The sequence below is a fragment of the Hylobates moloch genome, unplaced genomic scaffold, assembly GCF_009828535.3.
Source record: "Hylobates moloch isolate HMO894 unplaced genomic scaffold, HMol_V3 SCAFFOLD_8, whole genome shotgun sequence".
In the NCBI taxonomy this organism is placed as follows: domain Eukaryota; kingdom Metazoa; phylum Chordata; class Mammalia; order Primates; family Hylobatidae; genus Hylobates; species Hylobates moloch.
Window position 1 is genome coordinate 96,869,968 of NW_026652283.1, and position 27,652 is coordinate 96,897,619.

At 40.5% G+C, this 27,652-nt stretch overlaps 1 protein-coding gene across 1 annotated transcript; it reads left to right on the plus strand.

Moving 5' to 3' along the window:
• The first annotated feature begins 5,041 nt into the window (after window positions 1–5,041).
• Window positions 5,042–27,652, plus strand: CMTM6 (CKLF like MARVEL transmembrane domain containing 6). The gene is made up of 4 exons (XM_032162218.2): window positions 5,042–5,286; window positions 17,626–17,802; window positions 21,503–21,601; window positions 25,730–27,652. Exons 1-4 carry the CDS (start codon window positions 5,149–5,151, stop codon window positions 25,865–25,867), a joined length of 552 nt encoding a protein of 183 aa, XP_032018109.1. The 5' UTR covers window positions 5,042–5,148; the 3' UTR covers window positions 25,868–27,652.

Below are 27,652 nucleotides of genomic sequence, written 5' to 3' on the forward strand. Positions count from 1 at the left end.
CTGTCACCTGGGCTGAAGTGCAGTGGCACAATGGCACGATCAAGGCTCACTGTAGCCTCAACTTCCTGGGCTCAAGCAATCCTTCTACTTCAACCTCCCAAGTAGCTGGGACTACAGCTATATGCCTCCACACTCAGCTAATTTTTTTTTTTTTTTTTAGAGTTGGGGTCCAGTCTGGTCTCGAACTCCTGGACACAAGGAATCCTCTTGCCTGGATTACAGGCATGAGCCTAGCCTATTAATAAGTTAGATAAATCTTTGAAGCATGCTTACTATATGCTTGTATGAAAGTTATCTTTTTAATTTTTTGAAATTTGTACTTTGACACCAATAAGAGTTACTGCCTCCTATATTACCTCTCTGTTATTATTCTCCCTCAATCTCCTCGTTACCCAGACTTGAAGTATTGGCACCTGCTCCAGTGCCTTTCTTACTCTCTAAACAAATCAGTCCTCAAATCTCACTGGTTTTACCTCCAAGGTTCTCTTGGTGCCATCCCCATGATTAACGTCAGAGTTTAAGCTTCTATTGCCTCTCTCCTGAACTTTTAAAATAGCCCTTACTTGGATCTCTGTAACCACTGTGCTCAAGGCTGCTAGAAAAATATCCCCAAGGAAAAGCTCCTATCGTTTCACTCCCCTTCCTAAAACTCGTTGGGGGTTCTTCATTACCCAATAATAATGGAAAGGCCCAGTTCCTTAGCTTGATTTTCAAAGCCTTCCAAAATTTGATCTCGAGCTTATATTCCTTAGCTACTCTGTCCTTCCCTGCTCCCTTCATTCACTGTGCCTATGCACACTTTCTTTGCCTTCCTTCATACCGCCCTACTGCCTGAATACTTTCTGCCCTGTATCTGTATGTCCAAACTGAAGTATAGTTTAACCCCAACTTGAAGCTCCACTGTAGTGATCCTTTTAACTGAAAGTTATTTCTCTCTGCTCCGAATCAGCAACATATTTAATTTGTATCTCTTCTATAACACATATCTCTTTCTATTTTGTAACATAGTCCTTTGTGGACATTACTGTGGTATCATTGTAGGATAGCGTCTATAATCTAACTTTGTATCCACATTATTGCCTAACTGTGCTAATACCGATAAGAGGGCCAGTGAAAAATTGTTTAGCAGGAACTGCTGAAAAAATTAAACTCTGAATCAAAAAAGTAGTACTGAGGCAGGATAGGCAGTCAAGGAAGTGCCCATATCCTCAGGACGCAGCAACCATGGTGACCCCAACAGTCAACACAATAAGCCTCAGCATTTGAATTGTGATTGAACTCAGTCGAGCAAAGCTATCTTCAGTAGGAAATTTCTTCTGCAGAGAGCATAAGCACTTTGATTTTGCCTGTCCTCAAACTGACCTTTTGCTCATTATAATAGCAAAAAACACGCCCCTGGGTGGAGATTTACGATGCTAATGGGACACCTAAGGGATGAACATGCGTGCACAGCTACTGCACATGTGCAGCCAGAGGACCAACCAGAAGATGCTTACTACTAGGTTGGTACAAAAGTAATTGTGGTTTTTGCATTTAAAGTAATGGCCCAAACCGCGATTACTCTTGCACGAACCTAATGGTAACACTTCTTCCCACCTCCTTATGAATAATCATGCAAATAATACATGATTAGCAATAACCTCCAGCAATAATCAAGGTTTTCTCATCCTTACGAGCAGCCTGCCCTGAATTCTCTCTCTCTCAGGGTGTGACATCTATTCTGTACTTAGCTTTCAAATTTTTTTTTCTTTTGCAAAAAATTATGCTACATCTCTTTTGCTGTGTGTCTCTTATTTAAATTCTTTTAAACTAAGAAGACAAGAACCAAGGTCTCGCAACAGCCTCCAACACTAACACATTATTTTTTGAATGTCTGAAATCCCATCAAATTATGTTCCCCAATCTCTCTTCTTGTGAATGTTTTTCTTTCTTTTTTTAAAAAATTAAATATCTAATTTTAAAGGAGAACAGTGAATATTCTTTAAAGCCTAAATTTAATGTATCTTCCTTTCTTCTTTTTGTTGTATTTTTTTCACCATAAGTAAGATTTCTCATTTCAACATAGTGAGTCCCACCATTTGACTATTGCAAGTTGTTTTATTCGTTAATGAGGGTGACAGTTTTCTGTGTGAATATGCCCATCAAAAGAGTTTCCTATACAAGTATTTGCTCATGAAGCACCAACATGTTTATTTGGTCTTTCAATTTACAAAGAAAATGGAAGGGATGCCCATTTCTTTACCTGGGTGAAATATTAGTCTGTAAATCCCAGGCACCCCCAAATCAATCAGAGCAAAGAAAATACAGCACGTCTACTGTCTACTACACAATGGCTTTCACTTTTATCACATTATAAAACAGTGTTTCTCTATGTGGATGGATTTCTTCCCAGATTCACATGAAGAGCTTGTTACAAAAGTATATTCCTAAGCCCCATCCACATTCAGAATCTTTGGGGCTAGATCTCCAAGAATCTTCGTTTTTAATTAACCTCACAGATGATTCTTTGCCATGTTTGAGTTTATGAATCACAGGCTAAATTTGTGTCTTCTAAAAATGCAAAGAGAAGCAGAGACCTCTAGAGAATTGCCTAAGTGTGCCCTAAACAAACCAAGAAGGTTGACGAAGTCTGTTTCATCGTCTCTCTTGTTTCAAAGTATTCTTGTTTCTTTGTAACTTCCTCCCAATACTTTACTTTGAAAATGCTCAAAGATACAGAAATGCTGAAATAATTGTACAGTGGACACTCATATACTTCACCTAGATATTACCATTAATATGTTACTGCAGTTTCTTTATTAGAGATCTTTGTTGTTGTTTTTTTAACAATTTTTTTTTTTTTTTTTTTGAGACGGAGTCTCGCTCTGTCACCCAGGCTGGAGTGCAGTGGCGCGATCTCTGCTCACTGCAGGCTCCGCCTCCCGGGTTCACGCCATTCTCCTGCCTCAGCCTCCTGAGTAGCTGGGACTACAGGCGCCCACCACCACGCCCGGCTAATTTTTTGTATTTTTAGTAGAGACGGAGTTTCACTGTGTTAGCCAGGATGGTCTTGATTTCCTGACCTCGTGATCCGTCCGCCTTGGCTTCCCAGAGTGCTGCGATTACAGGCGTGAGCTACCGCGCCCGGCCTGTTGTTTTTTTTTTTTTTTTTTTTTTTTTGAGACGGAGTCTCACTCTGTCGCCCAGACCAGAGTGCCGTGGCTCAATCTCAGCTCACTGCCACCTCCGCCTCCCGGGTTTGAGCGATTCTCCTGTCTCAGCCTCCCAAGTAGCTGGGATTACAGGCACACACCACCATGCCCGGCTAATTTTTGTATTTTTAGTAGAGACGGGGTTTCACCATGTTGGTCAGTCTGGTTTCGAACTCCTGACTTCAGGTGATCCACTTGCCTTGGCCTCCCAAAGTGCTGGAATTACGGGCGTGAGCCACTGCGCCTGGCCTATCACAAATCTTTTCTCCATCTCTCTAGTCATCAACTCATCTTAATTTTGGATGAATTTCCAAGGAAATTTTAGACATCAGTAGTGTCCAATTTGGGATGATAGTGACTTGAGGAATAATGGGGCAATGAATCCTTGGAGCCCTGGTGAAAATACAGTGGTCTTCTTTGTTGGACAGAATTGGTGGCATCTTGGCCTTGGGAGGACATTCAGAATGTATGTAATCAAAGACAGAAGGGTAGTTCTGGCTGGTTGTAGGTGGCCCCTGCAGGGCAGTATCTACTTGTCTCTATTCATTTGAATGGGAGCTTTTGTTTGTTACTGGAAGAAGAAAAGGAGGTTTGGGGCCACGGAGAAGATGTAGCAGCTGATGGCAGTAGAAACCGCTTCTCTCTTCCATGGGTTTTGAGACTCCAATGGAGAGATGAGTTAGAAGCTGACGTTTTCTGGGTTAGTGTTTAGCAGCAAGGTTTCGAGTTAGACTGCTTAGGCCTGCATTCCAGCTGCTCCTGGCTGTTTGACTTTGGATATGATTTCAGCCTCTTGGCCTCAGTTTTCTCATTTGAAAATGAATGTAACCGACTTTATACTGTCGAACCTACTTTATACTGTTGTGAACATCCTGTAACTCAATCAACTTCAGTTGCTAAAATATAATTACATTCCTTGACAAGTTCACACAAAATTAACATATGTGACTGTAGCAGTTGGTGACCAAGAAAGAGACAAAGGAAATGATTTTGAAAAGTGAGACTAAATGGAATTTGGGGAGACGCGGGAGGGAGCGATTCTGAAAGTCCTTACAGACAACTCATTGTACTTAAAATGAAATCCGAATTCTTCCCTTGCTCTGCAAGGCCTCCACATTGTCTGGCCTTTGCCTACATCTCCAGCATCTCCTTTCCTCCCTACTTACTCCTAACGACACAGGCCTTTGGGCTTCAGATTGAGTCAAACTCATTTGGTCCTCGGGACCATTTGCAAAACTCATTTGCACTTGCATGAAAGGCTCTCCCCAGAACTTTCCAAGCCTGGCTTCTCACACTTTGAGTCTCATTCAACTCAAAGATCATGGTCCTCAGAGAGGCTTTTCCTGACCACTCAGTTTAGTAGTGGCCATTTAAGTAGAGCACCCAATTCTCCATTCTTTTTTCTTTCTCCTTCCTCTTCTCCTCTTTCTTTTTTTTTTTTTTTTAATAAATTTATCTAGCCACCAGAAGGGTTGAACCCATTGTTTTCGTATCATATTTTCACGCCACTTATCACTATCTGAAATTGGCATTTATCTGTTTTCTTGTTTATTGTCTGTTTCTGTTACTAGGGATCCTGTGATTTTGGATGATACTTGGCTGTCACCCAAGCACCTAGAACCGGGTTCACTGTACACTGAAAGTACGCAAAAATATTAAGTGAATGAATGAATGTCAGGAAGATGAAAGATGGAGGGAGGTGAGAAATCCATCAAAGGCTCACAGAAAGAACTCAATTCTTGGATGAAAGTCGGAGGAATCCCAAGAGCTAACAAGCAAATTTGCTGAGAGATGGGGCGGGGCAGGCCAAGGGCGGGGGCGGGAAGGGGCGGAGTCGGGCGGAAGCCGGGGAGAAGGCCCAGGAAGTGACGGCGGCTTCCCCGCTACCGGGGACTTCTGGAGTTCGAGAAGTCAGCGGCGCGGTTGCTGCGGCCGCTGCGCTCCCCGGCCCAAGGCGATGGAGAACGGAGCGGTGTACAGCCCCACTACGGAGGAGGACCCGGGCCCCGCCAGAGGCCCCCGGAGCGGCCTCGCTGCCTACTTTTTCCTGGGCCGGCTCCCATTGCTCCGGCGCGTTCTCAAGGGCTTGCAGCTGGTGAGTCCGCGGTCAGGGAGGGCGAGCCCGGGCTGGGGAGCGGGGTCTGGCCCGGGCTTGGGAGGCCGCCGAGCTGCTTCGTTTCAGCTTGGTTGTTCAGTAAGAGGAGGTTTCCACACTTCTAGTTCCTTCCCTCTCGGCCTGGGGAAGGGGGCGTCACCCTCCGCCCTTCCGCCGGGCGGCCCCTCAGTCCCAAGGCTCTCCCCATCGGGATCCCAAGAACTGGGGCCCCCCAGCCTGTTAGGCGGGCTCAGGAAATGCGTCGGAGACCCAAGTCAGCCACTTCAACATCTTTCACTCATCCTCTATAGCGACTTTCCTCCCTTCTCCCTGCTGCTACCCTGCGTTATCGCCTACAGTGCCTGTATTTAGACTGTGAAGCGCTGTTTATCTTTCTCTGGCTCTTGCGGTTTCCTGCTGCGAGCCCATGGGGGCAGTTAACTTGCTGGACAAAATCCTGCGATACCACGCGTGGCATTGACGTGTGTGTGTGTGTGTCCGGTAAATTGTCTTCTAAAAGTTTTATATTGACTGGAAAAGAATTATTTCAAAATTGAGCAATATGGGTTCTACGTGGAAAGTCAAAAGGACAGTTTTTTGTGAGTATGTGCGGATAGCAGAACTAGGACATGGTATGCATCTTTCCATTTTATTGAGTTTGTTTTAAGCAGTTAAAGTACCATAAACCTATTCGTGAAAACATCAAAGCATCTTTGAAATTTAAATTACTCACTTTACAGTCGTATTGAGCTCCTATGTACTGTTTCAACCACTGAGGGTTGAACCAGTTTAGGAAAAATAGAACCAGTTTAGGTTCTATTTCTGCAATAGAACCAGTTTAGGAAAAATCTGAATGCTTATAATGTTTATGAGTTTTGTCTTACTTTGTTTTGTTTTTTAACCATTCTAAGTAAAAATTAGCTCATTGGTTTCCTTGGAAAGAACTTAAATCCTTACAACTCAAATGACCAGAAGTTAAATTCTTAGAACTCAGGTGACCTACTTTTATTGAATAGAAAAACAGAAGTCGGAAAATCGGCACTGCTGTTTAGCGATCAAAATGATCACATCTGCTGATGACTGGGAAATCATTTGAAAGCAAGTGATAATGTGGCCTATGGAACCCAGTAGGATCTGGCCTTATCTTTCTCTCCAGTCTCCCTCTAGGTGGTTCCACACTGGCCACCTTTAATTTATTACGAGGCATCAGGGGCTCCTTCCTGCCACTGTTCCTTTGCATAAGCTGTTCCTTCTACCTTCTTCCTTCTTCCTTTTGCTCTTGTCAGCTGTCACATGATGATTTTTAGGTATTGGCTGTATTTCTCTGCAGTAAAGCTAAAATTTTCTAAGTGAATAGTAGAACTCTTTAGAACAGAAAAGAATATTCATCTGAAGCTTTGTTTTTTTTTTTTTTTTTTTGAAACCGAGTCTTGCTGGGTCTGGGGGCGGGGCAGTGGCGCAATCTCGGCTCACTGAAACCTCCGCCTCCCAGGTTCAGGCAATTCTCCTGCCGAGTAGTTGGGACTACAGGCACGCACCACCATGCCCGGCTGATTTTTTTTTTTTTTTTCATAGAGACGGGGTTTCGCCATGTTGACCAGGCTGGTCTCAAACTCCTGACTTAGGTGATTTTCGCCCTCCAGCTCTCCCAAAGTGCTGGGATTACGGGCGTAAGCCACTGCGCCCAGCCCATCTGAAGCATTCTTGCTGCTCAAAAAAATAATCTGTATTGGTTTGCTGCCCACAAAATCTCCTGTTTTCAGTTGCGTTTATTTTTTTCTTTCTAATAAAAAGTGGCAAAGCTAAAGTAAATTTTCTGATTACCTTCTTATAGTTTAGTAAATTGTATCTTTGGAATAGAACATAACCAGTTTCCTTGCTTATTGCTATTATAGAAGAAAACATGGAACACAACCAGCAATTTTTGTGGTAAATGTTTTTTTTTTTTTTTTTTTTTTTTGAGACAGTTTCGCTGTTGCCCAGGCTGGAGTGCAGTGGCGCGATCTCGACTCACTGCAGGCTCAGTTCACGCCATTCTCCTGCCTCAGCCTCTCCGAGTAGCTGGGACTACAGGCACCCGCCACCTCGCTCGGCTAATTTTTTGTATTTTTAGTAGAGACGGGGTTTCACTGTGTTAGCCAGGATGGTCTCCATCTCCTGACCTCGTGATCCGCCCGCCTCGGCCTCCCAAAGTGCTGGGATTACAGGCGTGAGCCACCGCGCCCAGCCTTGTGGTAAATGTTATACTTGGACACAGAGAAGATGAATTTGCCTTAAAAGATCGTTAGACTATTATTTGTTCTCCATCATTCATAAGAAGAAATGGAGAAAACATAAAAACTAATATCTCTTTATGAAATCCATTTATTTGTTTATGGGGAAATTGTCATGTTACAAGAATGCTTTCTTTAATATGGAGATTTAAAAGTACTTTTTCATTACTGCCTTTCACTTTGATGGTTGTCTCTTTGTTCCTGCTTTGTTTTGATAATGTCTTATCTCTTCACAGTAACAGCATATTACAGGAATTATCCAGCAAGTCCCAAGAAAGTTACATATGAAGTCAGTAAAAGTTGTCCTCCAGCCTGGGGCTATAGGCAAGGTCTTTGCCTTAACTCAAATTCTTCCTTTAGATAGATTGGTTGTTTTACTTTAGATGTTTAATTTTTTTAAAAAACTAAACAGAATTGGGAGCTCCAGTAAGGAAACAACTGTAATGGAGAAACCCATAATCAGAAGAGGAGGTGTTTTAACAAGGGACCTGCAAACCCTGTGAAATTTTATTCAAAATATTGTACACTTACATGTTTGAGTATATTATTCTGGACCCATAAATCTTAACAGAATCTCAAAGATCCTACAAGAGAAAAGAAGCCTGCTCTAAAACTTTTTTTTTTTTTTTTTGAGACGGAGTCTTGCTCTGTCGCCTAGGCTGGAGTGCAGTGGCGCGACCTTGGCTCACTGCAAGCTCCGCCTCCCGGGTTCACGCCATTCTCCTGCCTCAGCCTCTCCGAGTAGCTGGGACTACAGGCGCCCGCCACCGCTCCCGGCTAATTTTTTGTATTTTTAGTAGAGACGGGGTTTCACCGTGGTCTCGATCTCCTGACCTCGTGATCCAGCCGCCTCAGCCTCCCAAAGTGCTGGGATTACAGGCGTGAGCCACCGCGCCCGGCTAAAACTTAAAAACCAGACATTGTGTATATACTTAAGAAATTCTTACATTAGAGTCTTCGGAGGTTGAATTGGATTACCTCTGAGGTTCTTTGCACTCTTAAGATTTTTTTTTTTTTTTCAAACCTCTGATGCTCCATGGGGTTTGCTATTATAGAACTGAATTGAACATTGAAGGGATAGAGTGGAGCCTGTACACAGAGATTAGAGATAAAAGAACGTAACTTCTCTATCTCTTGAAGTTAACATAGCTGTGTCTACCATTTAGATATGACCTAAGTTTTGTTAAAACCCTAAGCATCCCCCGACTACCATCCACCCTTCCAGAGCTTAAGAAGAAATACTCAGTTGAGAATTCAGTGTAAGGAGTTACTGGAGTCCTAAGTTTATGCAGTTTTTCAGTTTATACTATCCTTAGATTTGTCCATATGTTCATGTTTTATTTTGTGAATGTTTTTGAGGGAGTTTTTGTTTTTGTTTTTGTTTTTTTTTTTGAGACGGAGTCTCGCTCTTTCACCCAGGCTGGAGTGCAGTGGCGCGATCTCGGCTCACTGCAAGCGCTGCCTCCCGGGTTCATGCCATTCTCCTGCCTCAGCCTCTCCAAGTAGCTGGGACTACAGGCGCCTGCCACCATGCCCGGCTAATTTTTTGTATTTTTAGTAGAGATGGGGTTTCACCGTGGTCTCGATCTCCTGACCTCGTGATCCGCCTGCCTCGGCCTCCCAAAGTGCTGGGATTACAAACGTGAGCCACCGTGCCCGGCCTGGGAGTTTTTGTTTTAAGGGGAGAATTGACGTTTGGTAACCTAATTGCTTGCTAATATGCTGGTGCAGTGACCTAAATATGTGTAATTTTCTGTGCAACAAGCTGCACATTGTGTCCGTGCTGTCAGTTGACTGTCCTGATAGCTGCACAGTACTGGGATTCTAGTCGCTCATCTGGCAAGCAGTTTTAGAAATCGCCAGTGATTTTTCAATATATTACATTATAAATAATGTTACCTTATAAGTACCAAGAAACAAATTACTTGGAAGCATTTCTTATATTGATGCTCTTTTCATTATTTAAATATGAAAACTGATGTGTAGTAAATTGAAATGTTCTATTTTACCTTGAGGAAGATCCGTAATATCAGCAAATTATATCTGAACCTTTGTAAGAGTAAGTATTTGCCTAAGGCAAGGGAGGCCTGGCCTGTTTCTTCAGACTAATGGATTTGTAAATTTGAACTTTACTTATAACTACAAAGTTTTTAATAGTAAAGTTCATTAATTTATAATTCATATCATTTTGTAGATGGAGCTTTATAATTAATGGCAAACATTTAAAAGTTCTTTTTATAAAATATAAGTAGACTGTTAAATTAATGGAGAATTCGTATTTAATATAGTGACCCTTTTAAGGAACACTTGAAATTTCAGAAAAGGTAGTGAAACAGGCATGAGCCACCGCACCCAGCCTGGCAACAGAGCAAGACTCCATCTCAAAAAAAAAAAAAAAAGAAGGGGTAGTGAAACTGAAATGGAGAGATAGATGCAGGATAGTAATTATCCAGTGTTTAAATCACCAGAGCTGTAAGATCATCTTTTAGTCACTGAGACTTCCCAAGTCTGTTGATGCTAGCAAATTGTTTTTATTGTATGATTTAATACATTAAAGGAAACATACAGAACTGTGGGTTTAACTTCAAAAAGCCAGTCTTACAGGGAAAACCTACACAAACATACATACTCATAAAAGGAATTTAACAAACAGTATTTCATGGGGAGAGGAAGTACAGAGTGGGAGTCAGAGACTTGGGTTCTTGTCTGTGCCAAGCTAACTTGGGGCTTAACCTGTCAGTAGCTTAATTCCATCTTTGTAAACATGAGGGTGGGAGACTATGTCCTCTAAGGGCCCTCCTGACATTAAAAGCTTGATAATTCCCTTAATTATATTTGGGTAAAAATTTATGTCATTAGAAGGAGTTACATTGGGTATACAGTTGTTAGGTACTTAGCTTAATATTCAGTAAGCAATATTTAGTATGATGACTTCATGCTATTGAGAACAAAACTGTTTACCAAAAAATAATAATTGAGCCTTTTTACTTATGGGTTACATTTACCATGAATTTCTTAGCTAATTCAGCGACATTTTTTCTCTCTTCCTATATTTTTTCTTTTTTTAATTAATTTTTTTTTTGCACACAAAACAATAAACATTTTCTAAAAATACATACAAACAAAAAGATGCATATCAAACATATTAGGAAGGTTGCACATGGGAAGATGGGGAATAGAAATGGGGAGTGGGAATTAAAGAAAATAAATGAGAGAGGGACTTTGTATGGATCAATGATAATAACCCAATCCTCTATTTGACAAAGAAGAAGGAGAAGGAAGAGGAAGAAAAAGAAAGTGGGATAAAGGATCAGAAAGGGAGGAAAATAGAAAAAATTAGAGTATGACTCCAGGGTAGACCTGTTTTGTTGTCGCTGGGTTGGTTGGTTGGTCTGTTGTATTTTTCATAGGTTTCACCATGTTGGGCAGGCTGGTGTCGAACTCCCAGCCTCAAGTGATCAACTCGCCTCGGCCTCCCAGAGTGCCGGGACTACAGGCGTGAGCCACCACGTCGAGCCCCCACATTGCTTCTGGCCTCTGTGGTAGACCTCCCAGACGGGGCGGCCGGGCAGAGGCGCTCCTCACTTCCCAGACGGGGCGGCCGGGCAGAGGCACTCCTGACTTCCCGGACGGGGCAGCTGGGCAGAGGCGCCCCCCACTTCCCAGACGATGGGCGGCCGGGCAGAGGCACTCCTCACTTCCCAGACGGGGTGGCCGGGCAGAGGTGCTCCTCACTTCCCAGATGGGGCGGCCGGGCAGAGGCCCTCCTCACTTCTTCCCAGACGGGGCGGCCAGGCAGAGGCGCTCCTCACTTCTTCCCAGACGGGGCGGCCGGGCAGAGGCGCTCCTCACTTCTTCCCAGACGGGGCGGCCGGGCAGAGGCGCTCCTCACTTCTTCCCAGACGGGGCGGCCGGGCAGAGGCGCTCCTCACTTCTTCCCAGATGGGGCGGCCGGGCAGAGGCGCTCCTCACTTCCCAGACGGGACTCTCTCTCTCTTCCTGTTGACCACTTTGGCATTTAATGCTGGTGACTACTCATTTCTCGAAATTCTTCCTTCAACTTTTACACTTTTTTTTGTTTTTTTTGAGACGAAGCCTCACTCTGTCACCCAAGCTGGAGTGCAGTGGTGCAGTCTTGGCTCATTGCAACCTCTGCCTCCCAGGTTCAAGGGATTCTCCTGCCTCAGCCTCCTGAGTAGCTGGGACTACAGGCGTGCACCACCATGCCCGGCTAATTTTTATATTTTTGGTAGGGACGGGGTTTCATTACGTTGGCCAGGATGGTCTCAAATTCCTGACCTCATGATTCACCCGCCTTGGCCTCCCAAAGTGCTGGGATTACAGGCGTGAGCCACCGCGCCTGGCCAACTTTTACACTTTTTTCTTTTTAATACAAGAAAGTGCTTACCAAAAAAAAAAAATCAACTAAAAATATTAAAATAAAACCACTTTCCCACCCCTCACACTGCCAGGTGTCACAGTATGATTAACAGTTTGGAGTATGTTTACTTGCTGCTTTTTGTTTTTTTTTTTTTGAGATGGAGTCTTGCTCTGTCGCCCAGGCTGGAATGCAGTGGCACGATCTCAGCTCACTGCAAGCTCTGCCTCCCGGGTTCACGCCATTCTCCTGCCTCAGCCTCCCGAGTGGCTGGGACTACAGGCGCCTGCCACCATGCCTGGCTAATTTTTTTTGTCCCAAAGTGCTGGGATTACAGGCTTGAGCCACCGCGCCCGGCCCTTGCTGCTTTTTAAGGAGTTTTCTTTTTTTAAAAACACTTCCTGTGGCTTGCTGGTAAGCAAGTTAGTTGCTCTTTTCCCTTCTACACTCGAACTGTAGAATTCCTTTAGGCCCCACCCAATCCTCTGTTGCTCCTGTTTTCTAACCTACTAAACCAGGCAGGTGTTCCCTGCTGCCTTCATCTAGACATCCATATTCCCTTGCATGATCATCACACAACCACACCCAACTCCTAAACCATTTTTTGCTTCATCCCCATCCAGTTAGGTCAGTTGCCTTATTATCATTTTTGGATTTACTATGCAAATTCTTGCCCTTATGAATATGTTCTTTTTCATCCTCCACCTAGAATTAGAATGTCATGTGTCTATCCAGGTTCTGTGTGTGTCTCTACCTGGTTTGAGTCCTGCTTTTCCACTCATCCTTCTCCAGCTCCTTCGAACATTTTCTTGAGATTTTCTAATCTACATATAATGAATGCTCAGTTAATGTGGTATAAAATATATTGTTATTATTGTTTCTTGTACATTGAGCTTATATCTTCCTATACGTAGAACAGTGTTGGAGTGTTGCTAGTTCACATACACTTTGAGCTAGCAATTGCATAATGCTGTGGGAGCTTACAAAGGAAGGTTAGTAGCCTCAGAGATGGGTAGGCAGAGAATTTTTTTCTTTCTTTTTTTTTTTTTTTTTTTTTTTTTTTTTGAGATAGTCTCGCTTTGTCACCCAGGCTGGAGTGCAGTAGCTTGGCTCACTGGAACCTCCGCCTCCTGGGTTCAAGCAATTCTCATGCTTCAGCCACTCAAGTAGCTGGGATTACAGGCATGCGCCACCATGCCCAGCTAATTTTTCTATTTTTAGTGGAGATGGGGTTTTGCCATGTTGGCCAGGCTGGTCTTGAACCAGGGTGGGCAGAAGGCCTCAAGTGATCTGCCCGCCTTGGCCTCCCAAAGTGCTGGGATTACAGGTGTGAGCCACTGTGCCCTGCCAGATGTCCATACAATATTGTTCTCCTTGATTCTCTTAAGATGTCCAGGCAGAACCTGCCTCCTACTATTGCTCTGAGGCAATAGGTCAGTAAGGTCTGTAGGAATGCCACCTGTTAATACATTTGGAATAGGACTTGTAATGACTTGAGACTGACTGCTTCTGGACAAGCTGGATCCTGTCTTTCTTTTTTTACTGAGAATAGACAAGCAGCCTATGTCTGTCCTACAGATAACCTTTTATTGCCATATAGCCTTCACACATGAGTGTGCCTAATAGTCTAGTTGTAACATGAGTGCTTCAGCTATTCCCAGACCCTAATTAGAGTTTTAGGCTGGTATCTTCTCTCAGTTAATTGACTTTTATACAACCTAGGTATATTTTGTAAATTTCTCAGAAACTTTTAAAACTTGGACAAGATTTAACATAGAGGCAAGAAAAAGGCAAGTGAAATGTTAGATATTTAGTATTTTATTAGACTATAGTCATGTTAGAACTCACTCTGGGCCGGGCGTGGTGGTTCACGCTTGTAATCCCAGCACTTTGGGAGGCCGAGGTGAGTGGATCACGAGGTCAGGAGATCGAGACCACGGTGAAACCCCGTCTCTACTAAAAATACAAAAAATTTTAGCCAGGCCTGGTGGTGGGCGCCTGTAGTCCCAGCTACTCAGAGAGGCTGAGGCAGGAGAATGGCGTGAACCCGGGAGGCGGAGCTTGCAGTGAGCCAAGCTCGCGCCACTCCACTCCAGCCTGGGCCACAGAGCGAGACTCCGTCTCAAAAAAAAAAAAAAAAAAAAAAAACAAGAACTCATCCTGTAAGTATGATTATAGGAGACTAAGGAAGTATGTTTACACAGTGGCCTTCTGGGATTTGTCTTGGCGTTGTCACTTTATATCCTGTGGTGTAATGATTGGGAACGCCTTACTACCTAACAGCTGTCTGAAGGAAGTTGTTGGGGACATGCTGGGCTATTTCATGCTTCACTAACTTACAGGAAATCAGAGAATGTAACCATTCATGTTACAATTAGACTATTTTTTCTTTTATATAAATTATTTTCAGTTGTGGGGATATATACATTTTGTATAGCCAGTAGGAGGGAGAGGAAATCCCTTAAAGGTTTGGATACCAGTATAGATTTGAATTATTTTTTAACTTTTTATTTTGAAATAATTATAGATTCACAGGAAATTGCAAAAAAAAAAAGTACAGGGAGGTCCCATGCACTCATTTGTATGTGCATTTGTGTGTAATTCTGTGTAATTTTACCATGTGGATAGCTTTCTATAATCACCACCACAATCAAGATACACAACTGTGCCATCAGCAGAGGCTTCCCTGTGCTACCCCTTTGTAGCCACACCTTTCCCCTTTCTCTTGGCTGCCACTAATTTGTTAGCCATCATTATTATTTTTATTATTCTAAGAATGGGCTATGAATGGAATCATACAATATGTAAGCTTTTGAGATTGGATTTTTTTTTTTTACTTTGAGTAATTCTCTGGAGATTCATCTAAGACATTACATATATCAAGTTTGCTCCTTTTTATTGCTAATATTCCATGGTATGGATGTACCACAGTTTGTTTTAACCATTGGACATCTGGAATGTTTCTAGTTTGGGGCTACTGTGAATAAAATTGTTACAAACATTCACGTACCGGTTTTTGTACAAATGTTTTCATTTCTCTGAGATAGTTGCCCAAGAGTTCTGTTCCTGGGTCATATGGTAGATACATGCTTAGTTTTTAAAGAAACCACTGAACTGTTGTTTGTCTCTTTTTAATGAAAATGTTTTGAAGGATAAGATATTTACTATTACTATGAAATGTGTCTGTTGATTTTGGTAGCAATCTTGTTGCCATTAACCTGTCTGGTTGCTTCTTCTGGCCTGACTGGGGTGAGAAGGGAATTCCCTTTAGCCTCTGACTTAGGTCATCAGTCATTTTGATGGTTTTGGCCCTCAGCAGGAAATTCCCTCAGCTTCTACAAAACCCACACAAACTGCCCAAGCAAAATACTCTTCTTCACTCTCATCCCTTCTATTTCTAGAGAAGAGTTAGTCCCAAACCTGAGCCCTGAATCCTGTCTTTAGAGAGCCATTTTTCTATCTATGTCTTTAGACCCACCCATCTTACTGGTTTCTGCCTAAGTATTTAAACATGCTCAGTTCTCTCCCATGTTGAAATTCCCTTCTCTTTGACCTCATCCACTACTGCCCTATCTGGCCATTCTTTCCCAGCCACACTTACTGCCTATGCTGTCTCTCTTTCACTGCCTTACCCTCCCCTTACTTCCCAATACACAGTATTGTAATCAAGCTTCTCTCCCTGACTACCCTGGAACTTTTCTTGGCTAATGTCACTGGCAGCCTTCTTATAGCTCAGTCTGAGGTAGGTGTTGCAGTGTTGTTCTTACTTGACCTCTAAGTAGCATTTAGCACTCTTGTTTACTTGTGTGTTTGTGCATGTGTGTGTGTGTAAATACTTTTTTCTTGTTTACTACCCCTTTGATTGCTGCTCCTAGTTGTTCTTTGCTGATTTCTTACCCTCTGATATCCCATAAAGCTTCAGATTCCTCAGATTTCCACATAAGGCTATCTTTCCTCATTTGAGTCATCTCACCCTCCCACTCTGCTGCCTGCCACATCTTTATCTGCATCTTAGACCTCTCCTTTGAGCTCCAGACTATATATTCATTTGGTTTCCAACTACATCTTCACCAAACTCTTCCACAGACCTCCTCAATCACAGCACATTTAAAATTGAATTTATTATCTCCCCAGCACCCTTGCCTTTTAAAAAGAAAAAAACCTCACTCTTTTTTCAGTGAGGACCAGTATGTTAGTACCACATATACAGCAGTTGGAAGTAGTTAAAACCCACTTGCGTGTAATTGAGTTGCCAATTTAACCAGAGTTAACATTCTCCACTCACCATACCAAGCATCTTGACCTCACACCGGTCACCCACAGCCTGCCATGGCCAGTAGGCGTCTCATTAGCACTCTGGAACTCTTGCTTCTGTCATCAGTTGAGTTGTGTTGTTCCCATTACTGGTTTATGCTAACTATACTTTTATGGCCATACAGTTAAATATTACAAAGCTGAAACTGAGTGTTAAAATGAATTGTTTCTTTAAAACTAAATTGAATGCTTTGGAAAGACTGAAAGATAAGTTACTAAAAGATTTATCTGCCACGGAATTAAGGAAGAGCAAGGCAACTGTAAAAGGCTGGTAAAATAGTCTGACTCGAGAAAGATTCTGAACTGTGTGTTTCAAGTGTTTAAGATCTCACTTCACTTCAGATAACATCAGTCTGGAAGTATTAGTCCATAGATGATGAAAGTGATTAATGCAGAAAACATGTGGAATTCCAGTCAGTAGACCCATAAAGACTCACTTCAGCAGATTGTTAATAAATGTGCGTTTTTAAGTTAAAATCTTTAAGGTACATATGTGTTATCTTGTGTTCCATATTATTTGTACACATCTTGTCTGATACGAGCTTTTGCATCTTGTCTGATACGAGCTTCTGCTGCATCTCTCAGTGATTGCCACTCTTCTCGATTGCTGCTCCCTGGTCGCTATTATTTGCCCTGATTTCCTACATCAGCTTCCCAGTTGGATGTCCGCCCCAAGGTTTGCCTTACCTCTGGTCCCTTCTCCATATTTTAGCCAGCGAGAACTACTGAAAGCATAAACCTGATCATTGTCAACCTTTACTTTAAAATCCAGACTCTTTAATTAACGAGGACATTTAGATCTGGCCTCAGCTTACCTCTCTAGCCTCATATAATAATTTTTGTGCTGCCATTCTCTTCCCTTAAACTCTATACTTAAGCCATGTTGATTTGACTCACTTTGACAGTTAAGTTGGAGGTCGGGGTGTGTGTTGTCTGTATGTTGGGTCAGGGGGCAGGTGCCATCCTCTCTCATTTCTGGGCCTTTCTGTGTATTGCTTCTCTGCTGGGAATTTCTTTCCTTAATCTTTCATCCCCCAAACTGACTCTGTTCTTCAGGTCTCAGCTTTCTCTTTCAGGAAGCCTTTCCTGACCCCGAAGTTGAGCGTCTCTCCTGTCTGCTTTTATAACAATATTATATATTTCCCCTGTTCTGGCATTAGTACACGATAGGTTAATTAATTCTTTATTTACCTGTATGTCCTTCAAGGTGGCCAAACTGTAAGTTCTGTGTAGATTAGGTTTATTCATTAATCTTGTTTGCCATAGTCTCCTCATTGTAAATATTTGAGTAAATGTATTATTCAGAAACAGCTTTCTAAATACTGTAGATTCTCTGAAAAAACACTTAAGTAAAATGTTTTGCTTCATTTGTAGTTGCTGTCTTTGCTGGCCTTCATCTGTGAAGAAGTTGTATCACAATGTACTTTATGTGGAGGACTTTATTTTTTTGAGTTTGTAAGCTGCAGTGCCTTTCTTCTGAGTCTCCTTATACTGATTGTGTATTGCACTCCATTTTATGAGAGAGTTGATACCAGGAAAGTAAAATCATCGGTAAGCATGAGAAAATATCATCCCTATATTAATAGCTATTTTGTAATCTGGCATAGTTTTATTGTTCAAAGCAGTAATGTTTTCAAAACTCAGCAACATGAAAAGACAGTATCCCTTGTTCCAACTCGCTCTGCTTCTAAGCACCTTGTTTTTTCCTACCAAGGGGATGATAGAGAAGGAAAGTGAGATTAGAATGAGAGTGACAGACACTGCCAATAGTTTGCAGTTATTGGTGGTTTAATGTAATTCACATTAGACTTAAAAAAGCCTAGGATTTTGTCACTTCTGGTTTCTCACTTTTGAGTGTCACTCATTGGTTCTACAATTATTAATTGTGTGCCTTTATTATATGCCAGGCATTTATATGCTAGACATTGGAGATAGAGTAATGAACTAATGTGAAATATTTCTGGAGCTTTAAAATAACATTTAAAGCTTAAAGCTTCAGTGATCAGGGAAAATAAAACAACATGTAATTCTTCCTATATTTTGCTTTAATGGCTTTATGAAAAGTTGTCTACAAGTGAATTAAGAATGCATTTGTTCCTGTGTTAGTTTGCTAGGAGCAGAATCCTGTTAGAACCAATGCCCTACCATCTTGAGGTGCTGTCATGGCTAATGCCATCACTATAGGAATCTCTGTGACAATGACAACAGGACTCATTTGTTTTATGAAATGTATATTAAAAGGATACAGATAATCCTTAGAATTTTTAAAATTATATTTGTAGTCTTTGGACATTTTTTTTTACAGATGAATATGCCGTAAGATTTGGACAAGGGAAAAGTTCTCAAGTGTCTGAGCTGGTTGATTTATAGTTTGAATGTGTAAAAAAAAATATGTATATATTCCAAATTCTGGCTGGAAAAATTTATATAAAAAAATTAAAGATTGAAATCATTTTGTCATTTCTTAACAGTGAAACAATATCACCATAAAAATATTTTTAGAAATGTTTAATTTTTATTTTAATGCTGCATCTGTAGTGTTTAAAGCACACTGATCATTTTGACAAGAAACGGTATTATAATATTGTCCAGTTTAGTATCATTTTGACAAGAAACAACATTATAATATTGACCAGTGTAGTATAATGGTGTAACCTAAAAAAAGTAAAATATTTATTATATCAAACTTGAGCATTTAAAAAGTCATTTTGAGTAAATACTGGTTTAAACATACTGAGAAAAAAGAAAAATTAGTCCATCCTAAAATAGCTTTTGTATTATTTTGCTGTATTCCTTTTAAGTCTTTTTTTTTCCATTCATAGTTTTAAAATTTAAAATATTTGTAATCATAGGACATATATTGTACTTTTTACCTAATATCATAAAGATTTCATGTTTGCATGGTTTAAAAATCACTTTTTACTGTCTGCATATTAATACACTTAGATTTTAAATATTTTTTCATGCAAGAGAGGTTTTCTGTTTTAGAGGAATGTGTTTTGAGTGTGTGGTACTGGTGGTGCCTAGAGAAGAATAACTTTTTTTTTTTTTTTTTTTGAGAAGAAGTCTTGCTCTGTCACCCAGGCTGGAGTACAGTGGCACAATAGCAGCTCACTGCATCCTCCACTCCCGGATTCAAACGATTCTCCTGCTTCAGCCTCCCAAATAGCTGGGATTACAGGTGTGTGCCACCACACCTGGCTAATTTTTGTACTTTTAGTAGAGACGGGGTTTCGTCATATTGGCCAGGCTGGTCTCAAACTCCTGACCTCAGGTGATCCACCCACCTCGGCCTCCCAAAGGAATAATATTTTTTAAGAGAGAATGTTTTCTATCCCATGTTATTGCAGTCAGAGTCTATTAAGAACAACAGTAGCCAACATTTTTGGGACATTTACATTTACTAGTGGTATAGCTTGGATTTGAACTCAGGTAGACTGACTCTAGAACCCATGTTTATTGAACACTACATTATGGTCTCAAAATGATTGTCTTGTTTCAATTAACTTGAATGTATTCCAAATATTAGTAAATAGAATTTTATATTTATATCTAATAAATTTGAAATAATCAAAGGGATTAAAAAATAAAGTACTACAGGGAAACATGTTTTAGAAGCAGAGAAAACCTCTTTTTTTTTTTCTTTTTTTGAGATAGAGTTTCGTTCTTGTCTCCCAGGCTGGAGTTCAATGGCACAATCTCAGCTCACTGCAACCTCTGCCTCCCGGGTTTAAGCGATTCTCCTGCCTCAGCCTTCCAAGTAGCTGGGATTACAGGTGCCCGCCACCACACCCAGCTAATTTTTGTATTTTTAATAGAGATGGGGTTTCACCATGTTGGCCATGGTGTTCTCGAACTCCTGACCTCAGGTGATCCACCCGCCTCGGCCTCCTAAAGTGCTGGGATTACAGGTGTGAACCACCGTGCCCGGCGAAAAAACCTCTTACATTTTATATAAATGTTAAGCGAATGATTGACAATTTAGGAATTCTGTGTTAAATAGTTTTATAGATTTTTTTTTTTTTTTTTTTGAGATGGAGTCTCGCTCTGTCACCCAGGCTGGAGTGCAGTGGTATGACCTCGGCTCACTGCAACCTCTGCCTCCTGGGTTCAAGTGATTCTTCTGCCTCAGCCTCCAGAATAGCTGGGACTACAGGCACCCACCACCACGCCCAGCTAATTTTTTTGTATTTTTAGTAGAGACAGGGTTTCACCATGTTGGTCAGGCTGGTCTCGAACTCCTGACCTCAGGTGATACGCCCACCTCAGCCTCCCAAAGTGCTGAGATTACAGGCGTGAGCCACCGTGCCCAGCCAGTTTTATTGATACTAGGTTTAGTGGAGTTTGCAGTTCAGAAAACTCAAAAAGTATCAGACTTAAAACCCTTTGGAGTGGCTATCATTTTACCAAGTTTCCCTTTCTGAATCAAGTGTATATGTCATTACTGCTTTCAGCTGGCATATGAGAGCCTTGTGAGGTAATGCCTGAGAGAGCACTTGGAAACCCATGAAACGTCTCATGATCGTAAGCTGCATTATGATGAGATATGGAAACTTTTATGTAGTAGATAAGCTCATCATATAAGCTCACTGTGGATTACCCACTTGGAACAGTTGAAGGCAATATGTTATTCCAGAAAGCTTACGTGTCTAAAAAATACACTATTGGCATACATCTATTTAATAATGGGTGGTTTTTAAAATTCTTTCTTTTAGAAAGTGCTTTCAAAGCATTGGAGTGCTCTCAGAGATGTCATCCTACCATAAAATACTTTGAAAGAAAAATGCTTTTTTGCTGGAAGTAAGATGGAATTGTAATAAATGCTTTGGCTTAGATAATTTTAATATGTCTCAGAAAAAGAGGACATACACAAACACTTGCACACATACACACGAGATCTTTTCCAGGACTGTTTTTTTTTTTTCTTTTTTTTTGAGACTGGATAATAAAAAAAGTCCCAATTAGATGGGACTACAGGCTCATGCCACCTCTCCTGGCATAGGGGATTGTTGTTATTAAAAGATTATCTTGTAATGTGTTCTCTTAATATGCCTAGCCCAGTGTGGGTACTGTTTTTTTTACAGGGTATTTATTGAATGCCAGGCTTATTGAAAAGTTAGAAGTTTGGGTATGTAAGTTTGGGTTGTATTAAAAACAAGTAGCCAGAGCTTTTTAAAGTTAAAAATGAAAAAGTTCATTTCCATGAATCTAACTGTATTGTATTCCTTTTGTGTTTTGTATGTATGCATAGGATTTTTATATTACTTTGGGAACAGGATGTGTGTTTTTGTTGGCATCCATCATTTTTGTTTCCACACATGACAGGACTTCAGCTGAAATTGCTGCAATTGTAAGTACCTTGTATTTTTAACATTGGTTATTTTTGTTTCCTTAGAAATACGGAATTTGGAGAGTACTTGACAAGTTATACAGCATGTTAGAGTTGTTTTTCTTTTAGTTTACTTTTTAGTGTAATTTTGAATAGAAGACCTACAAGCAAATCAATATGATAGCCTTTAAAACCTAGAGCCTATAGAATTTGACTGAATTTCGTTTAAAAAAAACCCACTTACTCCACATATCAGTGTGTTATTGCTAATGGAAGTGGTAAAATTGATTTTATTATTTTATATTTCTCCACTTTCAGTTCAATAAATGCACACCTACATGCCAGGTGCTATTCTAGATATGGAGAATATATGGGAAAAATGATTCAGAGGCTCAGTCTAGAAAAGGAGACGGAAAAGTGAAATTGTAATGGAGTTTGTTAAATGAACCAATAGAAGTTGTTCTGAGACTGGGTGCCGTGGCTCAGGCTTGTAATCCCAGCACTTTGGGAGGCCAAGGTGAGAGAATCACTTGAAGCCAGGAGTTCAGGACCAGCCTGGGCAAGCAACATAGGGAGACGTCATCTCTACAAGAAGAAAAAAAATAATAATAGAAAAAAAAGTTGGTCTAGACAGCAGTTTTCAGTGGGTTGTACATATCCTCAAAGTTTCATCAGACTTTTCAAGGAGTACGAGGCAGAGATAGTGTTGAGGAAATTAATTTCCAGCTTTTAAACCTCCATATGTAATCTTTTTTAAAACTAGTATGTCTGAGAATTTATCTCTGGTGAAGGAGTCTCACCAGCTCTTTTCCACCTTCCCATTCACAGTCGCCACCCACCTTGCCCCTCAAAAAGAAAAAAACTTGCTTGTCCTGAATCTTGCTGCATTAGTTCCTTCTCGCACTGCTATATAGAAATACCTGACACTGGGTAACTTATGAAGAAAAGAGGTTTAATTGCCTCATGGTTCTGACAGCTCTGTAGGAAGCATAGCAGGGGAGGCCTCAGGAAACTTACAGTCATGTCAGAAGGCAAGGCGGAAGCAGGCCCATTTTACATGGCCAGAGCAGGAGGAAGAGAGAGAGTGGGGAGGTGCTACACACTTCTAAACAAGCAGATCTTGCAGTAACTCACTATTACAGAACAGCGCCAAAGCACCATGATCCTATCACTTCCAACTAGGCTCCACCCCCAACATTGGGGATTACAATTTGACATGAGAATTGGGTGGGGACACAGACCCAAGCCATATGACTTATTATGGTGGATTACCCTGAATTGTAAAACAAAAAAACCCTTGAGTACAACAAAGAGACAGTTGAAAATAAAAATCCAATTTTTGGCTGGGTGCGGTGGCTCACGCTTGTAATCCCAGCACTTTGGGAGGCCGAGGTGGGCGGATCACGAGGTCAGGAGATCGAGACCACGGTGAAACCCCGTCTCTACTAAAAATACAAAAAAATTAGCTGGGCTTGGTGGCGGGCGCCTGTAGTCCCAGCTACTCAGAGAGCCTGAGGCAGGAGAATGGCGTGAACCCAGGAGGCGGAGCTTGCAGTGAGCCGAGATTGCGCCACTGCACTCCAGCCTGGGCGACAGAGCAAGACTCCGTCTCCCAAAAAAAAAAAAAAAAATCCAATTTTTATCTGAAATTCTTGGGGCCAGAATTTTTTTTTTTGGATTCAGAATATTCTGGATTTTAGAAAGGTAGTGCTGTACATATGCTATATTACACAACACCACTTGAGTACCCTGTAATCTAACATTGGTATATCTGAAGTAAAACATAAGAATATTTATAGTAAAAGGGATAAGAAAAGACTGTAAATAGTCTTACTCCATGTAAACAGTCTTGCTTCGTGTCAATTTTTAGCCAAATGAATCATGAAAACCTGGAGTTAATGTAGTTCTTTGGGTTTCGGAATTGTAAATCAAGGATCATCGCCTTGGACTGGTAGCAGTGCTGTGAACTTGAATGACTGGCAACTGGACAACAAATCGTCTTCCAAGTCAGCTGGTTTCCAATTAATACTTTGTTTTTAACAAAATTGAAGTTAGGCCGGGCGTGGGGGGCTCATGCCTGTAATCCCAGCACTTTGGGAGGCCAAGGCGGGTGGATCAGGAGGTCAGAAGTTTGAGACCAGCTTGGCCAACATTGTGAAACCTTGTCTCTACTAAAAATACAAAACTTAGCCGGGCGTGGTGGCGGGCGCCTGTAGTCCCAGCTGCTCGAGAGGCTAAGGCAGGAGAATCGCTTGAACCTGGGAGGCAGAGGTTGCAGTGAGCCAAGATTGTGCCACTGCACTCCAGCGTAAGTAACAGAGTGAGACTCCATCTCAAAAAACAAAAAAAAAAAACAAAATTGAAGTTGTAATTAATAGAGTTGTCAGCTAATACATCATTAAAACTGCTTTTTATGATAGAAAACTCAAAAAGAGTTCAGAGAATTGCATGGCTATATTTATCTATTCATATGACAACAGTTTCTTAGCACTTACACGTATAAAAACAAAACAGAAATAAAATTAACATTGAATCTTGATTCATTCTAGCAATAAGCAATATTTATTCATGGGTACATAAACCAATAGAAGAGAAAAATCAAAGTTTTAATAGGACTTTATGGTTAATTTCAGTTTAGAAACATTTTTGTTGCAGAGGAGTATGAGATGGTGATCAATAAAATAATGAGTTTTTTAACTCATTTTTAACTTTAAAAGCTCTGGCTACTTATTTGTATAAAAATACATTACTATAAAATTCTATGGGGAAAGTGAAATGAAGTTGAGGAAAACTTGAGTTCCAGGGAAAAAATTTACAGCTATAAAAAAAATTTTTGTATTTTAATTAGACTGTCCCAGTATTTATATTTCATTGGATATATTTAATAGTGACAGGTAGTTTAAAAAGCCGATATTTATAATATGCTGGAAATTACCTTTTGTAACTATTTAAATTATGAAAAGTTTTATAGACTTAAATGCATGAGGAAGTTTTTTTTTTTTTTTTTTTTTAATTCAGAAGTGTGTGAACAAAAGAGCTAGAAGATCACTTGTGATCAGAGACAGCTTCAAAAACAAGGGTGACATTTGGTCTGAGTTCGATGTATTTAAGAAGGTTGCCAGGAAAATAAGGGGATAAATGCCATGAAGTCAAAAATAAAGATTCCAGAGGGAAAAAGACTTGGCTTTTGTGGCGGGGGATGGGAGGGTGGGAGGCATTGATAATTAAATTTAGATTGGATATGTTGGGGATATCTGGGGGACTTAATGAATTTGGAGCTCAGTTTACTTTGTGGTAAAATGAGGTGGAATGCATATTCTTTAGAGGGGGGAGGAGAGGTCAGGAGACTGCAACAGACTGTAAGAGAATGTTATTAATAAAAATCGTGGAGATAGGGAGTATTAGATTTGGAAGAGACTTTAGCCGTCACCTACATCAATTTTCTCTTTTTTACAGAGAACTTATCTGGCCCCCATATCCTTAAGGGTTTTGCTAGTGGAGAAGCTAAATTTGAAGCAGACGCATGGTCTTCTGTCTCCTGATAGTGGTCTTCTGTCTCTTGATAGAATTCTCAGAACGTTTGATCATATTGTAGAAGAGAACAATTGAGGAAGTGATTTAAGGAAGAGGAAGTAGGTAGTGGCGTCATGTCACTGTGTCATTGCAGTGTGACAACTGGAACATTAAGTAATTTAACCTAATAGTATCTTCAAAATGGAATTTCTGTTTTGATATTAATAACTTTTTTCATTTTCACCTAGGCTGAGTTGCCTAGTCACATATTTTCCTTATCACATCTGTGGGTCAATCTAACCATGCACATATTTTTGTTTTGTATCATTTTATAGGATTTAATGTTTATCTGTTAACCCTACTTTCATATATTAGCCCTCCACATATAAACATGCACACATAAGGCAGAACATTAATATTTTGTGAGACTTTGACTAATAGCCATTATTCTGGAAGTTTTTCTTTTATAACTTCTTTCCATTTTTTGATGACTTAAATATTTTTTTACCATTAAAGAGTAGTCATGTATAAAATTCATGAACATTTTGTTTATATGAAACATTCTGCAAGCCAAGTAGGAAATGTAAGATTATATTCCAAAATTCTCATATAACCTTTCCTCATTTTTTTCCTCAGGTGTTTGGATTTATAGCAAGTTTTATGTTCCTCCTTGACTTTGCCACTATGCTGTATGAAAAACGACTGGAGTCCCAGCTGAGAAAACCTGAAAATACCACTAGGGCTGAAGCCCTCACTGAACCACTTAATGCCTAAAGACTCTGGGGAGCAGATGTTACCTAAGGTAGTGACCCTGCATTGTGGTGTCTGAGCCCTGGCAGAAGCTCTTGTAAAATTTGTGTAATTGTTTAAACCACTTCTTTTGGCGAGCAAGGGGAAGGTCAAGAAGGCAGTTTTATCAATATTGTGTCAGTCACCACAAAGTAGGCCAGTTACGTTAAAAAAATTTTTTTTAAATAATAGTTGAAACTTATCTCAAATGGAGATTTTGGTGAGAGGAAGAGAAAACAATTGTTTTTTAAATCACACAGCTCAACGATTGATAAATGATTCTGTCATTCTGTTACAGGTCATTCTTTTACTAGGCTCAGCTTCCAAATTATGCTTTATAGCTGTATAAACATCGTGATTATATTCATCTACTTAGAAATTGTTTTATTTTTAAATTAATTTGCTTAGCTGTTTGTTTTGGTGCTTAGATTATATTGTTAATGGGAATTTAACATATTTAAGAAACCAATATTTAAAATGTTGGTCTAGGTTTTTTTCCTTAACATATATTACCAGGCTTTACTGTATTTCAGCCGTAAATGTTATAATATTTTTGGATAACTTATTAATTCTTTGAGACCTTCGTATAGCCTATAAAATGTATGGGAGATGTTGGTATTTTATGTGTATAAAAGCAACAATATCAGCAACTTCGTGTTTATACTGCACCTTGTTGTTACTTGTTGATGTCAAGTAAAAAAAAGATTGTTTTGTAACACATAAAAAAAATGGAAGAAACTGATACCACACCTAAGGACCAAAGATAAGAAAGACTTTTTGCCCAAGACAGTGAAAGTAATTATAAAAACAAGCTTTGACCACTTACCAAGTATCTGAAGAGATGAGTTCATACTATGATTTAGAAAGTGGTTCAATTCCCCTGTTGGCATATGATTATTTTTACTAAAATTAATACAGCTCTGTGGGTCTTCCTTAGTGTTTTCTTTGAAGCCAGTCTGTTTTTTTTAGGACCCCAGCCTTTGGTTTTTCATCTGTTCGAGATGCCTCTTTTCTGTCTCCTTATCAGATAGAAATGGAGTTATGTGCTGCTGCTTCATCTAGCAGAGGTTGGCCTCTGGCTCTGACACTTACTTTTTGTCAGTTGTCTTCAGGTGGTCCTGAATCTTGGGCCCTTTTAATTGTGAATACTGTGTAGCAGGATCTTGAGAGTCCTTGTTCTTACACAGGCATTGTTCTAGTTTGTCTTTGGCAAAAAAAAAAAAAAAAAGTAAATATCCAGGGAACGCTGCCCAGACTAATACTATTGGTGGCATAAGAGAATCAAGCCATTCTCAAGAGAAAACTTCATAACCAGAATTGTCTGTTGGCTAGCAGCTGTCACAGATAGGCAGGGCACTTGGGATACGACCTTTCTGTCCAGGTGGTTCACAGTCTAGACCTTTCTTATCCTCCTTCCAGAGTTTTGACCTAGGACTCTAGTGTGAAGATGATGAGCCCATACATCAGGTCCTTCTGCACTTTGGTGGAAGTCTCCCAGGGTAGGTTTCCTATTTGAAACAGTGGAATCATATTTCCAGTGATAAAGTTTAATGACCTCATCCTTTGTTTTTTTTCTCATCTGCCATTTGTGTGTCGTAGATGGGTTTTAGTTGCATGAATGTGGCTAATGTGGTTCTCAGAAATTGGTCAGTATGGCCCGACATAGCTTCTGCTCTTACTGACTCAATACCTTTAGGATTTGTATCAGAGTTTGGATACTAGTGTTAGTGGTGATGTCACCACTACTTAATTGGGAGATAATGAAACCAA